The 16,285-nt window shown below is 44.6% G+C and overlaps 3 protein-coding genes across 3 annotated transcripts; 1 reads left to right on the forward strand and 2 right to left on the reverse strand.

Annotated features, from left to right (window-relative positions):
* Positions 1-7,432: 7,432 nt before the first annotated feature.
* On the reverse strand, positions 7,433-9,853 carry LOC103315363 (DEAD-box ATP-dependent RNA helicase 42-like). Its single transcript, XM_008203818.1, has 2 exons — positions 8,471-9,853; positions 7,433-7,846 (listed from the first exon to the last, which is right to left on the reverse strand). The coding sequence occupies exons 1-2, from the start codon at positions 9,851-9,853 to the stop codon at positions 7,433-7,435; spliced, it is 1,797 nt and encodes a 598-aa protein (XP_008202040.1).
* A 249-nt stretch (positions 9,854-10,102) lies between these two features.
* Positions 10,103-12,688, reverse strand: LOC100679570. The gene is made up of 6 exons (XM_008203819.3): positions 12,572-12,688; positions 12,266-12,462; positions 12,035-12,188; positions 11,048-11,225; positions 10,604-10,979; positions 10,103-10,514 (listed from the first exon to the last, which is right to left on the reverse strand). Exons 2-6 carry the CDS (start codon positions 12,360-12,362, stop codon positions 10,240-10,242), a joined length of 1,080 nt encoding a protein of 359 aa, XP_008202041.1. The 5' UTR covers positions 12,363-12,462; positions 12,572-12,688; the 3' UTR covers positions 10,103-10,239.
* Positions 12,689-14,098: 1,410 nt separating this feature from the next.
* On the forward strand, positions 14,099-15,226 carry LOC116417031 (putative nuclease HARBI1). The gene is made up of 4 exons (XM_031928062.1): positions 14,099-14,400; positions 14,474-14,630; positions 14,708-14,954; positions 15,033-15,226. Exons 1-4 carry the CDS (start codon positions 14,122-14,124, stop codon positions 15,151-15,153), a joined length of 804 nt encoding a protein of 267 aa, XP_031783922.1. The 5' UTR covers positions 14,099-14,121; the 3' UTR covers positions 15,154-15,226.
* Positions 15,227-16,285: the final 1,059 nt, after the last annotated feature.

The raw sequence follows: 16,285 nt of genomic DNA on the forward strand, positions 1-16,285 counted from the left end.
GTAGTGATTTAGATTCTATTTTACATGTTTATACTTGAATTTAGCATGAATCTCTCTTCTTTTCTAATTTCTATTTCAAATTTTGTGTCCCTGGATGCCAGGTGCATAGCTAATATGCATCGATTATAATCCCTAGCGAATTGGATTCTAATCCAAACCTCTTATTGATTTGTGAAAGTCGCAATAAGTATTTTGTGTGTGTGTTCTTGTAAGCGCGTGTGGTAGTTAGCAGCCGCTGCTGCCTTACATGGATCTGCGAAGCGGAGCTCTTTTACATACGTACTATTACAACTGCGTATTGTTATCATCTGTATGCATAGAATATTAAAATTATGATATCATTACCTAACATTAATTAACATTAACCCGTCCAAGGCCAACGAATTGTATATTATAAAATTAAAACAATATAGCGCCGATGGCTTTACGTGAAGCTGAAACCAAAAGAAACAATGAACATATTGCATTGCGCGATACAGGCTAATGCACTCTTATGAACTAAATATTTTAGGCTTATTATTCCGCCGCGCCGCGAAGGCATTCGCCTTTCTCGCTTAGGACAGCTTGGCTTTTTCGATTTTATTACTTTCTTTTACTATAATAAAGCAAATAAGCGCGCTGGCAACGTCCCCTGCTTTGTGCGAGAAAGAAAAATAATTTTCCGGACTCCCTTTCGCTGCGGTTTCGCCGTATGCGGGAGCTCCTGCCGCCGGTGGTCACCCCGGATCAGCGCGATAGATCGCGCCGATGGTGTCTACGGCATGGACCGGCCGTCCCTTGTCATCCGGATGCGGGTTTCTACATGTGCCCGGAGGGCACCGAGGATCACCTAGAGGTGCGTGTCCCGTTCGTAGAAATGCTCGGGTGCCAGTACTGCGGCGAAGTAAGTACTCTCTTCTCTTAGCATGACTTTCTTAAATATACGCTATTGATTGCGCGCTAAGTATCTCGATTTTCTCGGCAGTGCATCACGATGACTATTATGGTCCGGCGCAGGTGCCGAAGCGGCCACCGTGGGGCATGCCGCCTCTTGGCGGCATTTACTGGCTCCTACCCGATAAGACTTCTCGCCGCTTCCTGGTGTTCTGCGCGCGACATGGACAGGTAAGTTTTTACTGCTTTTATGCCGCGGCGACTCGTAAGCCGGCTCACGGTAGTGCACACCGGCTCTTACGCTGCGGATAAAGCCGTGCGACCATACGTATGGATGCTGGAAGCTAGGGAAAACAGCTTTCTACTTAAAACTGCTCACTAAACGGTAAAATAGAAACGCCTTGCCGACATCTTAGCGAAAACTTATTGTGAATTTTATATTAAAATCTTACAAATATGATCAACTAAAATTAACCTTTGGATGATTTTGCTCGTTGATTTCCTACCAGGGGAGTTAATCGGTATTAATAAAACGGTGAATATTACGTCGATGATTCGGCTAGATTCCGGCGGAATTCGCGCGCCATTTCCAGATGTATGATTGTTTTCTGTTGTTTCATGAGATCACGCATGGGTTTACCCGCGCGGTAGCGTACAAAACACCATATGTCCGATCGCGATTACGAGGGCGCCTATCATGGACCACGATGAGCATCCGAAGATGCTTGAATAATTGCTAAAATTCTTTAGCTCGAACGCCGTGGCTTTTCTCTGCGCGATTTCCCGAGCTTTGTTCGCGATTTCGCATAGGCCCGTCCCGGCTTTTAAATTCTCGAGGTCAGTGCCGTGCAAATTTTTGGCGCGGTAGGCGGTCTCGCTCGCTATGGCTTGCTCAAAATCCGCTTCTGAGCTCGCCGATGCATTTAAACTCGCGATTATTCTAGAAACGTTAAACTGGACTGTTTCGAAGGTTGTTTTGTTTACTCGCACGGTGAACGACCGAGATGCCGTCAGTCGCGCATTGCCCGTGTGAGCCGCGCATCCTTAGTGGAGTTCGAGTATGGCCGCGCCTAATAATCGGGTGGCTATTTGTTCAGCGCGTAAGCATTGGATGAAAATGTCCTCTGGCCATCTTGTGGCGTAGATCCACGTATTGGCTTTGTATAATCTAAGCCAAAACGTGTCTCTTAGCTGCTTAATTCTAATATCACAATGGTTCGGATCTTCGACCGGATGCCCCGAAGCTATTTTTATTCCGCACGCGGCGCTGTCCTGAATCTCTCGCATGGGTTCTGGATTTACCGCGATTAAAATATTACAGCTTGCACAGCTTCGTGACTCTTTCTGCTGACAGAGGCATGTAGGTGCGGTTCGAATCGCTTACCGCAAAATAACTGTGCTCCGGCCAGATATACGCGGCGATGCTCGACGCATTCAATATCTGCTGCACCCGGCGAAGCTTTAAATAAGTTAAATTTTTCAATGTCGAGTAGCGGAATGGCCACCACGTAGACCAGGAGGCCGTTCGATAGCATAATTGTTATTTTTGACACCTTCATCACCGGGATTACCGAGATCTCTGTTTGGTTTGCGAGGAGGGCCGCGGTTTTACGCGTGTCCTCGGCGATCGCTTTCACTGCCTCCTGTATTTCGGCCTCGTCGGCTTCGGTCAATGTGCCATACAGGAATTTGTGAATTGAGCCGATAAACGGGAGCAGGGACCGTCGAGCACGATGGGGCCCTTCGCCCTCGCCGTGCGTTAGGACTAAGTTTATGACGCGTTCGGCCTGGCGAGCGTCTATGCTGACCTCCTCGATCAAGCCGTCGGCATCGCACCGAGACGTGCAGGCGCGAATGATGCTCGTTAAGTGTTCTACGAGTTTTTTGCTTGCTTTAAAATAAGGTCGCAAATCGGTTTTTTGAATAATCTTCCAGTCCGTACTGGATGTCGCGAGGGGTGCGATTTTTTCCGTGATTAAGCCCAAGTTCTCCTTTAACGGTGAATAAATCGGCCTGGGCCGCTACTGGGCTGCGGATCGACTGCCCCTTCGCAGATGTGTGCACGAAGCCTGAAACCAAAACCTTTGGTCAACGATTTTCGGTATGAAAATCCGGAGCAGCCGGCTTTACATTGCGTGAGGCACGTTTCGGGAGTACAAGGACGTTTTGTTTTATTGCGCGGCCCTCGTCCGGGGACGCGCAAAAAAAAACAGTAAAAAAAACGTCCTACTCCTCGGGATCCACCGCTGAAGAGTCAGCTTCCCTAGCTAGTGCGCTTGGTCGTACCAATTTATTTATATACACTATTTTTGACATTTCGTCATTTTTAATCGTAACGTTATTCATTTTTCTATTTATACCGATTATTTCGAAGGGTCCGTTAAACTCTTTCGCGAATTTCCCTTTTTTCGGTTCTTTAAGAAAAAAGACTATTTCACCCTCGCGGAAATGCTTTGAATTTCGCTTCCGGTCGTAGTAATGCTTTGATTTATATTTAGATTGAACTAAGTTCATCGCAGCCATCGTTTGCAGGGCCGTAAGATTAAGAGTCATGTCATTAATGTACTCATTATACGTTATGGCGTTGTCGTTCTGGGTTTTATGCCAAACAGTAGCTCGTGCGGAGTGTAGCGGGTGCTCTCGTGTTCCGTGCAGTTATACGCGTGCTGGCAAATCGCGGTCCAGACATCCCATTCGTCGGTATTTCTAACGTACTTCCGCAGGTATTCCGTGAGCGTATGGTGCATCCGTTCAATGGAGCCATTCGCTTGCGGATGGTATGCCGTGGTACAACATTTCATTATTCCGAAAATTCTCACGAGTTCTTCGAGTACCTTAGTTTGAAAATGTGTACTGGTACCCTGGTCGGTCACGATCGCGGCTGGTGGCCCGAAAATACAAATTATTTTTTCGGTGAGCACACGCGCGACTTCCTCCGCATTGGCATGTTTTATCGGTGTCAAAATTGTGTATTTTGTCAGCATGTCCTGCGCGGACAAAATGTATGTGTAGCCGCATCTCGTTACCTCTAGAGGGCCATAAAAATCTAAGGCTATTTGCGCGAAGGGGGTGGATGGCGTATTGCTAATGAGAAGCGGAAATCGCGTTTCTACTCTTTAACCAATTTGTTGCTCTGACACGTAGCGCATCTTGCGACGAATTGATTTATGTCCGGACGCATATTACGCCAGTAAAAATCCGAAGCGATTTTACTGTATGTTTTTGACACGCCCCTGTGTCCCCCATCGCCGCCTCCTAGTATTCCTTGATTAATTTAAATCGTTCAGTTACCGGGGGTACCGGTAAATTATTTGTATAAAGAACCGCGACGATGAGCTTATTCGCGAAGATTTTATCAAATAGCTCTATAAAATTAGACCATTCGGACAACGTGAGCATAGCGACGTCCCGGATTACGGCGAAGCTGCGTATATTTTCTTTCACTACTACGCGTTTCAATATGCGCAGGCATTTATTCAGGTCCGCGCGCAACGGGCGGTCCTCAAAAAAACTTTTTATGTACACCCCGACAAGTTTGAACCCTTTCCATTCGGTTATGTTGACTTCGCCTAGCTTAGATTCATTTTCGGCTAAAACGTTCGGGTCCAAATATCCCCGTTCGATCAACGCCTCCTGTATCTCGGTAGAAATTAATTTATCTGCCGAGATCAGGTAGACTAAGTTTTCCTCGAAGCGAAACGGGTGTTCATTATACGATTGCATGTGAATAAACGGAGGGGGCTCCTGATCAGCGGGAATCGCCCATGGGGGCTTTTCTCGCGGGGGCCTCGCTCATGCAACTACATAGCGCTTCATTTTGTTATTGCTTAAAGCAGCTGCGACGGCGCTGGCGCCCACGCTGGCGGCCGTCGCTGCATCGCTCTCGCTACGGACGTCGCGCGCAGCTGACCAAGCATTTACGGCACTTTGTGGCGGATCCGAGTTGTGCTGAGCTGCAACCTTGGCGGGACTCTCGCCAGTTCGGTTTTCGCTGAAGTTAAGTTCGAAGCTTGATTCCGGGGACTTGGCTGCGCTTAGCGAGTCTCTATCCACAAGTAGCGAGAAATTCATGGACGAGTCATTTCCGACGTCTGACTTATTTTTAGGTGACGGCGAACGGGTCGCCTCTTCCAGTAATGGCGCATCCCTATCTCCCGAGGCCACTTCATCCTGCATATCACCGTGATTTTTACTACCGACTTTACCCGGACGTACGCTCTTGCGCGGCGCCTTTTTATTTTCACGATTCTTTCTTCCCAAAATCGGAGACTTAGGGCTCTCGCTTTCCTCGCCGCTCGATGGGGACGAATCGCGTGTGGGCTTTCGCGGTATTTGGTGTTTCTACGCATGTAAGGCGTAAAGTGCTGCCCGGTAAGGTTTAGGTGTATCGTTTCCGATGCTCCCGGCACTATGATACGGCAGAAAATGCGCGTCTCTCCCGGAAGGTCGTAATGAACGCAGATATTAACCTTGAACTCGCTTGCGAAAATAAACGCGCAGTCAATGTTGCCGTACTCGGTTTTTGATTTTAAAATTCTTTCCGCTTCGGCCGGTTCTCCGCATGAATTTAGCATGGACGATGTGAGTAATCTACGCCTGAGGCCGGTCGCTGATGTTTCGAGCTTGAGTACTTTCATCGGTGAGTAGAATAGACAATTTCCTGGCGGTACGCTGGGAATATTGTCAGATCGGCGTAGCTTCGCGTGCGGTTCCGCGCATTGCTTCTTGCGTAAGTGTGTATACATGCAGACGTTGCCTGAACTTGCTGACGAATTCTCGTCCGACGGGGCGGCTCTCCTGTCGTAATTCCGTGGTATACCCGAAAAGTCCTCAAGTGGGCCTTCGGTTTCGGATGGTAATTCGAACTGAGACTCGCTAGCTTTATTCGCGTTACAATTCGTCGCGGAATTTTCGTTAGGTGCGCACTTTTGACCGTCGGCGGATTTTTCAGGTTTCGAGTTTCTTTCCTACCTACCCGATCCGTCTTTTCCGTAGGAAGCGCTCAGTTTTCGCGATCGAGTCGATCCTATCGAGGGTCTCGCTGAAAACCATCAAGTCGTCGAGGTAAATCTCGACCTCGTCGCCTTGCAACCCAGCCATCTCCAGTGACATCGCTCTCGTGAACGTTATCGTTGCCTCTTTGAGACCCATGGCCATTCTGTTGAATTGCAACAGCTGATTACCATGGTTGCTCTCGGGAGCATAGAAAGCCGTTAAGTGCGCGGAATCGGGGTGCATCTCGATTTGATGGTAACCCTTCTTAAGATCCATTACTGTAATATAATTAGCCGCGGCTAGGTGTTCGAGAATATCGCTCGTGAAGGGTAAGGGATGGCAGCTGCCCTCCGTCTCCTCGTTAAGGGTCCGAAAATCGGTAACTAAGCGGAACCTTTTATTCACGTTCGCGTCCGGTTTATTTGGAACTATCCAGAGCGATGACGAGTAATTTGAGTTCGAAGGCACCGCGATGCCCTGCTCTCGGAGCTTAGCTAATTCGCGGAGCATGTGCTCTTTAATCGCAGGAGGAAAGCGGAATCTACGATTTCTAATCGGCTTGTTGGATTTCAACACTATTTTGTGCTGCAGCAGGTGAGTCGCGGTTCGCCGTCTAGCCCGAATACTCCCGCATATTCATCGACAATCTCGCGAATGTATTCCCTTTCCTCCGCGTTGCACCCTTCGAGGTCCGCCAGCCCCATGATTTCATCGACCCTAGCGCGCCTAGCTTCGGCGTTCTCCTGCAGCCTATTATTCAGGTGGAGAACTTCTCGATATTTTTCCGGTTTGTTAGATTCAAACATGCGGTGTAAATTAGCGGAAAATTTTGCAACATTTTCGGCAGAGCCGTCCTCATCGGCTTCAATCAATTCTACCGTAGGTGTTGGGATAGACACGTCCGCGTCACCGATATTGATACAGTACGCGATGATTCGACCATTGATATTTCTGGATACGAAGTTCACGAATAACAGGTTCGGGTGTAAGCCCATCAGCGGGACCCACCCTTCCTTCGTATCGTTATTACGGACGCACGCGCTTATAAGCATTTTAACCGGTGCTGGGATGGTGATCTGCTCGTCAGACTCAAATGGCAAAGTAACGCCACCGAGTTTTAGGGTTTTGCTTGCTGCATCGACACATCCGTCATGGGTGTCGATTACGTCCCAGCCAATGATTCCCGAGTTTTCAACCGGGAAATCGTTGGGCACAACTTGGACGTTGCAGACTAGCCCTTGCAGTTGTATAACTGCCTGACCGAGCGTCTACGCGGTACCCGCTGTCACCCCCTGCACTTTAACTATTTTCTGTGCCTCGTACGGATAACCGGGTGCTAGCTCCCCGATTTTTACGACCGAAATATCTGCGCCGGAATCCGCGTAGAATTTACCCGATCTTTTTAATAATTGCGGGCAATTCACGGTGACGACCGGTGGCTGTCTGCCCGCGGTTAGAAACTTGATTTTTGCCGAAATTAAATGTTGCTCATTTTCCCGCTCGGTATTATTTTCCGATTCGCTAGACTCACGCTCGACGCTTGAGGATCGTGTCGAAAGTGTGTCTAGTTTAAATCCTCAGCTTGCTCATTGCCGCGGTCTCCGCCGAGGTTTCCCTCGTTCCTATCGTTTGATTCGTCCGAGCGACTTTTAGTACGGTGATTCTGATTTCTCTTTTTATTGAATTTTCCGTTACCGCGTTTATTACCAGAACTCGGATTGTCGTTGTTGCCGCCACCCGATTTTTTATTATCAGGCCCCCCGCCGTTTTTCTTGTCGGGGTTTGCGATCAGTTTTTGGGCCGCGTGTTTGACTAACAGATTGCTCTCCACCGCATGGCCCGTCCTGTCGCAATAACAGCAGTGGGGTCTAGCTTTCGGTTTCTGTTCTTGAGATTGGGCCTCCCCCGAATTTCCCGGGTTTGACTCGCGCTGCTGATTCTTCCTAGTGTCGACCTCCTCCGCCGTGGCCCTACGAACCTGCGCGACGAATGGGCGGGGTTACAGTGCGGCTCGCATTTCGGCCACTCTGTTTCCCCTCGAACTCGAAAGCCGCCGTTATTGCGGCGCCTAGGTCTTTCGGAGATCTACTGCGCACTAGGTGATCTAGCGGCGCCTTCAGCCCGAATAGGAATTGCTCTAGCACGTCTTCTCTCGCGTGACGAGTCCTAGCCTCTCTGTCCGCCAGGGATAGGTCCGGGGCCGAATTTACAATTGTCATGAACCGGTTGTATAATTTTTCTACGCGTAAACCGTAATCGCCCACTGGCTCGTCCGGATACTGATTAATGGCTCTTATTTGCGCGTGGATTTGATCCGCGATACCGATGTTGGCGAAATGCAGCGTGAGATCGTGGAGAAGCTTTTCTACGAAAGTATAGTTGGCTATTCTCGCGCGATACCCCTCTGTACTTTTTCCTTTCAGTCTATTCGCGATGTGCAAAAGCATGTATTTCTCGTGGTTTTGACTGTATGAGCTCATGACGTCGCGGATCGCATTGCAAAATAGATTAAGGTTATCGGGATCGCCGTCGAAATACGGGACAAAGGATGGAACGGAATTTTTGGCTCGTACGACTTATTTTCAGACCAAATCGCGGTTACTCGTTCCATGGGCGGCTCGTGAGGTGGTGATTCATCTCGGCGATTTTGTCTACTGCCCGACTCATCGTCCGACGCGCGGTAACGTTTCTTATTCGATCCATCGTCCGGCGGGCGTCGTTTCTCGCCATCCGATGGCTCGCGCTGCGGTGGCTCTCGTCGGATCGGCTCGCGTCCACTACGTCTACCCTTGTCTTTATTCGGACTATTTCGCGAGCTTTTATCATCGCTGTTCCGTAAGCTCTTATCGCCGCGACTTCGTATCTCATTTTCCGGCGAGCTTGCGTGCTTCGATCCGTATTTGCGCGTCCTTTCATTCTTGGCGGGATTAGCACGTCTAACGCCTCTTTGTTGGAAGTAATCGTCCTCCCATTCGCTCGCCGTCTCGAAAACGATTGCTGGCGTCCTGCTAACGGAGTCGCCGTCTGATTCACTTGCTGAGATATAACCGGCTCCGATATCTACTTCGGATTCTGATTTGTAGCTGAATTCGGTACTCGATTCATCGCTAAGCGTGGCGAATGAGCCATGGTCAGACGCGTCGTCGGGCTCGCTGTCGAGCTCGAACTCGGACTCCGTGTCCGAGCGGACTTGCTCTACCGCGTTTACGTTTCTACGGGGGGAGCGCTGCGCTGGTCTGCGAGGGCTTGAATTTGACCGATTGCGGATGCGTGCGTGGGCGCGAGGGCCATGAGCTGGGCGGCTGTCCACTCGCCGCGAGACCCCCGATTTCTTTTTCTTGATGGCTCGGTTCGGACGGGCCGGTGACACTTGCCCCGGCTTCCCGGATTTCTCGGAATCCGCCGTTCTCTTGGTCCTCGCACGGCTCTCGCGCTCACGTACTTCGGGTGTGTCCTTTATGAACGCTTCCAGCCTCTCCTCGCGCTCGTTCGCGCGTTCGTCTCGCTTGGTTTTTCTTTGCCGTGCGCGGTCGCGCTCGCTCCTACGGTGCCCGCGACTGTCGCGGCTGCCGCTCGAATGGCTTCTACGCTCGATTCCATTGCCCGTCGTGCCCTGCTCGATCAATGTCTTCAGCTGATCTATGCTAAGCGTTATCGTGAGCTGGTCGACACCATTATTCTCGACCACAAATGCTCTTCGCTCGGAGCGTCGACTTCTACCGGAATCGCTGGACTCACTACCACTGCCCGAACTTACGCGTGACTCTACAAGGCTTTTTACGCGCTGGTTATATTTCGGGCGATTCGTTCCCGCTGCGATAGTTTCGGCCACCCGTACGCCAGGCTGGCGTGCCGGCGTCGGCTCCCGCGGCTGCGCGATTTGGGCGATTCCGTCGTAATTGGACGGAATTGGGGCCCATGGTTGTGCTGCTGACTGCTGCATTCTATTCGACGAGTCGACGGGTGGCCGTTGCCTTCTGGCCATTGGGTTTATCACCCGGGGGGTTGCTCTCCGCTCATATACAAGTTTATCGTGTACGTTCCGCGATGACGATTGCATTGCCACAGTATGCGAAATGGGTAGTAGTTTGCGCGGGAAATTCAAAATTTGGACAAAAAAAATAGTCAAAAAATGCTAGAAAGAATGTAATGAATTTTTATAAAATATATAAAGTTATTTCATTGTTATTAAATATTCTTATGTTAAAATAAAGGTAATTCCTAAAGAAAATAATTATTTTTTAGAACTTTTATTCATAAATGAGTACAAGTTTGTACAAAATACAATTTTAATATAATTTTGTACAACCGAAATACAAACTCTGCTTCTCCAAAATGTTAGCTTAAAAATCTCTTATTATAAAATAATAGTTATTCATATTCAGGATCTAGATACTCTGTGTTATACTCGATATCTTTGTCAATCTCTAAGTCTTCGGTAGCTTTTTCAACTTGTGGACCTGTTCTAAGCTGCATAAATGCAGCAGCGATATCAGTACACAGCTTTTCCATTGCACTTGTAATTTGTGCAAATCCTGTTTCCAGGATTACATTTTGATTTTGAAAGCACTGGAGTAATCCTGTTGATAAATTTGAAATAATGAGATTACTCTCTTTGACCATCTCTAACTGGTACTCAAGCCTATCTAAAAAATCAAATGAAAAAAATTAATTAACTATCACAGAATAATGTTATAAAAAATATTTAATTGTAAGTAAATATTAGAAAAAATACCTTGTTTTTTTATTTTAGTTGGGGGTTCGTCTCTAGTCAAATCAATGCTCTTTCTTTGAGTACTAGTCAGAAAAGACCTCGAGGAATCATAGTCTGGTTCGTAATCTCCTTGACGAGATGTTGATGGAGCATATTGGCTATTATCAACAGGATTATTATAGGTGGATTGATGAGGTGAAGACTGAGCAATATCTTGACGTCTAGTCAAAGAAGCAACACTGTTTGCTTGTTGATGAACAGAGTTTCTTGGATGAAATTCAGGTATACACATAGCCCGTAGTATTTTCTTGTCAGTTTCATTCAGTTGGGTGCTGCTGATACCGATATCAATATCATCATTAGCTTCTCTGGCAGTGCGCACCAGATGATCCCATGTCTAAAAATTAAAAAATGTAATGTACGTGCAATTCATTATATTCAAAATTATGCATAAACCGTACTTACAGTTTGCCAACTTTCAACTGAGCGATGTGGGCCTATAGCATTGAGGTTGTCAGCTAATTCGTTCCACTTCTCACGAACAACTTCCTGGGTACGCTCATTATCTTGTGCGAATACTTGGTTTCTTTCCATGTAAGATACCAGGAACATTATCTGCACCTTGTTTGATCGTTGCTTGGTTCTGCAAAATATAAAAAGTTATTAGAATTAGAAATAATTATTGATGAAAGCTGTAATTTATGATTTTCATCAACAATTTTGGCTTGACGTTAACCATAAGAGTTCAAATGAATCTTATTAGTTAAATATAAGCATGTGATTTATTCACACTGTTTATTCCCTTTATTTATTGATATTGAAGTTAATATGAATAAAAATTATATGTCGGTGACTGCAAATAAGAAAAATTTCAAATAAGTAATGCAATAATTTGCAGTAGCATGTGCTTGAAGGTTATGAAAAAGACACTACTCTGAGATTAATTAAGATTCGCAGATTAACTAAGTCAATGCATATTTAAAATAATTATTAATAATGGTAGTACAGATTATACTTTCTATTTAAGTTGAATGTTTATTGAAAAGTAATAACTTACGCCCTCGACATTTTGTCTCCTAATAAATGCTCTCGTTCAACAATGATGCGAATAGCGTGTTTTCGAAAACCTTTGTATAATAAAATTTTTTTGAAAACAAATGAATCTCGACTCTCCGTATCTTGGCGCGTTATGGTAATGATGAAGGTTAGGTTAGTCGCGATCGATAATTTTTGTCGTAGAGCGCCATGGCGCGAATATTCGAATTGAGTCGAGACTGAAGGCTTGTCATTTGCAATCTTTCAATATAAGCATTAGAAAAAAAAACCCTTGATCATGTTTTTGGAAATCACAAAAATTGTTTCTCGTGGTTTGAGTCGAAGAGTGAATTTAATTTGCAACATAATCGAATAGCATCTATAAAAAAATATTTTTAACTTTATGACAATACTTACATTACTCTCTCCAATAGCACTCGACTCAACCTCCTTATTGTTTTAATCATTGATAGTTGAAATAATTGAAATCCTTGTAGTCTCTGATTTTGCAGAATTTGCAGATCAGGAATTGACAATTTCATATTTGGCTTTACCGCAATAGGTCTTTTACCTACAAAAAAAAAAAACAAAATTGCTGTTAATCCATATAAAAATGATATTTTTATAATGATCATCGTTTTCAAATACCTCTTACTATACTTTTGGCCTTTCTCACTCCAACCTCCGGTATGACACTCAAACCTGTGCCATAAGGACCGAATATATCAGAAATCCGTTCATTCATGTCTGTTAAGTTAACAATTTTATCATTCCCAGTCTTCTTTATAGAGCAGATGTATTCTGCTTTGTTTTTTTTTTGCAGAAAGTTTTAAACTTTTCCAATACTGAAAACAAAACGACCGTATTAAAATATTTAAAAGTTAGGAAAATAAAATTAAATGAACATTTGGATCAATCATGTTGAAGAGTTTTATATTAGTACAATGTACTTACAGTTTCCCATAAAGCCGCAGTTTTCTTTGCTTCTCCATTGCTATTAAGTTTAATGGCTAATTTCTCCCACATAGATTTGTACTTCTCATGTCCACGACTTCCTAATTCAGTTATCTGACCTCTTGCAAATAATGTGTGTGTCTCCATGTAAGCAATTAGCATTTCTGATTGAGTATTGTTGACATGAGTCATAGGTTTGATAACATGTTTGGCCCTATACATAAAAATATACGTAAGAAATTTTGAATTTGTTTGAATACGCATACTTGCTTATAGGTTAGAGTTTATAATTTTTTTTCTCTCAAATATTTTAAACTATTCCTGAATATTTAAAGTAACAAAGTATGAGTAAGCATCGAGCTTCAGAGCTAATTGATAGAGAAGTTTGCGAAAGCTAAGAAACGATTATAAATTCAATCCGTATAACATAAAAGATAGATTAACTTTGCATTGAATGCTTTGAAATATATACTCACTTCTTTGGCGGCATGTTAATTGCTATCAGTATGGACAACAATTATAGCTATTTTGGAGCAAGTACGTGTTCAAAAATCATTTATACTGTCCTGTAAATAACCTTTAAGTAAAGAATTCGTTCGACGTAGATACATCTCGACTCACTCGTCAACCTTCGACTGCAAGGAAGCGCAAACGGTTTTGGAGCAAAAAGATACACATACATATGTAAGTATATGTATATATACTATACATGTGTACACGGTGTGTATTACGCCCAAGCGGCCCAAGACTTGCTGACTGCTGTATAGTCAGTGTATAGACTATACTATAGACTGTTTACGTATAGGCAGTGTATGACCCCGAAACTCTGTAGACTGTATTCATAGTGTGTTCATATACGCACGCGTGACCGCGAATGAAAACCAAAATAAACGCATCAGTCACTACTCCAAAACACATAATGTGAATTGGAGGTTATTTTTTACTTCTGAAAGTATAGTAACTAAGTGTAGATATAAATAAACTAAGTGTCGATAAAAGGGTGATAAAATATTTATAATACTGAAACATCTAGTGCATGCTGCAAAACATGAATGTGGCTTTGCTTCTTTTTAATATCAATCAGAATGAAGTTGATTTACGAGAAAGACGTCAAAAAAGAGCAGCGTTTAGAAGAATCAAATTGGAAAGGAAAGTCTTGAGAGATCGTTCAAACCCTTTCAATCTCGAAGAAGAGCATTTCAGACAATTATACAGGTTAGATTAAGTTCCTGATTATCATACCCTTACCAAATATATAAAGAAAGTTTTATGAAAGAATGTTCGTGACATATATTGATTACGCTGACTAAATATTATATTATTTATGTAGAATGACACCTGCTTTGGCTTTGGATCTCATTAGAATATTACAAGATGGTATCAACGATCAAGGTGTATCTTATATCCCTGTGCATTTGCAAGTCCTTGCAGCTTTGCAGTTCTTTGCTCAAGGTGGTTACCAAAATGGGATAACTACAGACATCCTCTTGGTAGATCAACATTTAGTCGCTGTTTGCATAGAGTGGTGCGTGCTTTATCATGGATAGCTGATGACTGGATCACATTTCCAGAAAGCAGAGAGGAAAGACAGCAAGTTAGCAACGGGTAAAACATCTCAAAGCCATAAGTTTCCAAGTAAATGTCTGAGTTTAGTTTTCTGTTCTATGATAAGTTTTCTCTCATTAATTTCTTTCAGATTCAGGCAACATAATAGAATTCCAAACATTCTAGGTTTGATTGACTGTGTTGTGGTGAAATTTGTTCGACCATCAAGGAATGAAGAAGCTTTTTATCATCATAAGCATTCACATGCTATGAATGTACAAGTCGTAAGTTTCAAGAATACAAATAACTTTATACGCTCTGTTGGTATGAAAATGATAATTAATCATTGATTTTTAGGTTTGCGATGATAACCACATTATACGGAACATAAGGATATGTCCAGGCTCAAATAATGACAGGCATGTTTGGCGGCACAGTGATATAAGAGAGAAACTACAAAGTCTACGAGAAGACCAACAGATTGTTCGTGAGGAAGGTCGTTATTATTTTCTTGGTAAGTTACCATAATTAAACAAAATATACTTTTTAATTTTAATGAAGATCTTTTGAATTATAATTTTAATATTATAGGTGACAGTGGCTACACATCTTCCCCTATCATGTTGACCCCAATACAGAATGCCCCGGAAGGTTCAGCAGAAGCTCTCTATACATCCGAGCACACCAGGACTCGATGCCAAATAGAACAAACATTTGGAATCTATTCAAATGTGTGGCTAGCGATTAGTAGACGTCGTGTACTACCATACAAACCAAAAAAAGTAGCATTGATTATTCTTGCTTGTGCTGTTTTGCACAATTTCAGAAGATTAAATGGGTAAGTTATTGATAAATAAATCAATAAAATAAGTGATATAAAATTGTAATTGATATTCTGTTAATATTTATTTTTCAGTATACGTCCTGGCTTTCCAGCACAAAATCATGCCAATAATGACAGACATGTTTTCGAAGAGGGAGATTTTCAAGCTGGAATTCTGGAGAGGCAGCGTTTAATTTATCGTTACTATGTATAAAATATTACTAATCTGAAATTACCAAAATTGTATTTTGTAATAAAAATAAGTTACCTACAGAATTACTTTCTTTTCACATTGTAACCTTAATTTTATAATTAAAAATAATATTATACATTTAGAACAAGTTCTTTCCAGCATTTAAAAAAATTTTTTGTCCAGTTTTTGAATTTCCCGCGCAAACTACTACCCATTTCGCATACTGTGGCACTGCAATCGTCACCGCGGAACGTACACGATAAACTCGTTTATCGTATATGAGCGGAGAGCAACCCCCCCGGTTCTGCGAGCTCGCGCCGACGTATTTCTCCTCGTAACGCTTTTTCCTAAACGTGCGATTTTCTCGAACCTTCCTGCGCTCGTTCGGATCCTCCCAGACTGCTCTTTTTATGTCGTGGTATGTTCTAATCCCCTATATCCCCGGGCCGAAAGCCTCGTCCCCGTTACGCGTAACCGTCCGAATCCAACACTAACTGACTGGCGGTTTTCACGAACGCTCTCCCTGTACGCGGCGTCATTCTACCGAACTATTCAAGACCTTGGTATGCGAGCTTTTCCTACTCTCTGGAATGCTCCGAGTCACTTTCGACCGCTCTCGTATGCCCTTTCTTCCACATGCCAAGGCCGCTCCGAGTACACCGGTCGGTGCCATCGAGAAGCCGCGACGTGTTTCAGTTTACTACGGATCGGGTTCGCGACTTCTGCGGGATTTAGCCTGCACTACCGAAAAGCCAAGCTGCTCGAGATAAAGGCGAGAAAGACTTACAGTAGGATGACGACGACTAACGCACGCATGATGACGTTTCTCTGTTCTGCTCGATGAGTCGCGCGCGTCGCTGGCTGGTCCGCACCGACGACTGAATTGCGCGCGGTGGCTGCCGTGTTGAACTGCATAATTCGGCGGCTGGGCCGCGCCGATGGCTGGTGGCTGCGTTACCCGCTGGTCTGCGGTACTCGAGCTCGTCGGCGGCTGGTCCGCGCCGATGGCTATTCGTTGACCCAGGTGGGCTTTGAGGGCCGAAGGTCGGCTTTGTGGGCCCAGGTGGGCTTTGATGCGTATGTGAGCCGGGAGCTTCTCCAATTCGCGGAGAGTCTGCTCCCGCGTGTTCGACCGTCGCTTATTTCCCTTACT

This window comes from Nasonia vitripennis, assembly GCF_009193385.2.
Source record: "Nasonia vitripennis strain AsymCx chromosome 4 unlocalized genomic scaffold, Nvit_psr_1.1 chr4_random0003, whole genome shotgun sequence".
NCBI classification, from domain to species: Eukaryota; Metazoa; Arthropoda; class Insecta; order Hymenoptera; family Pteromalidae; genus Nasonia; species Nasonia vitripennis.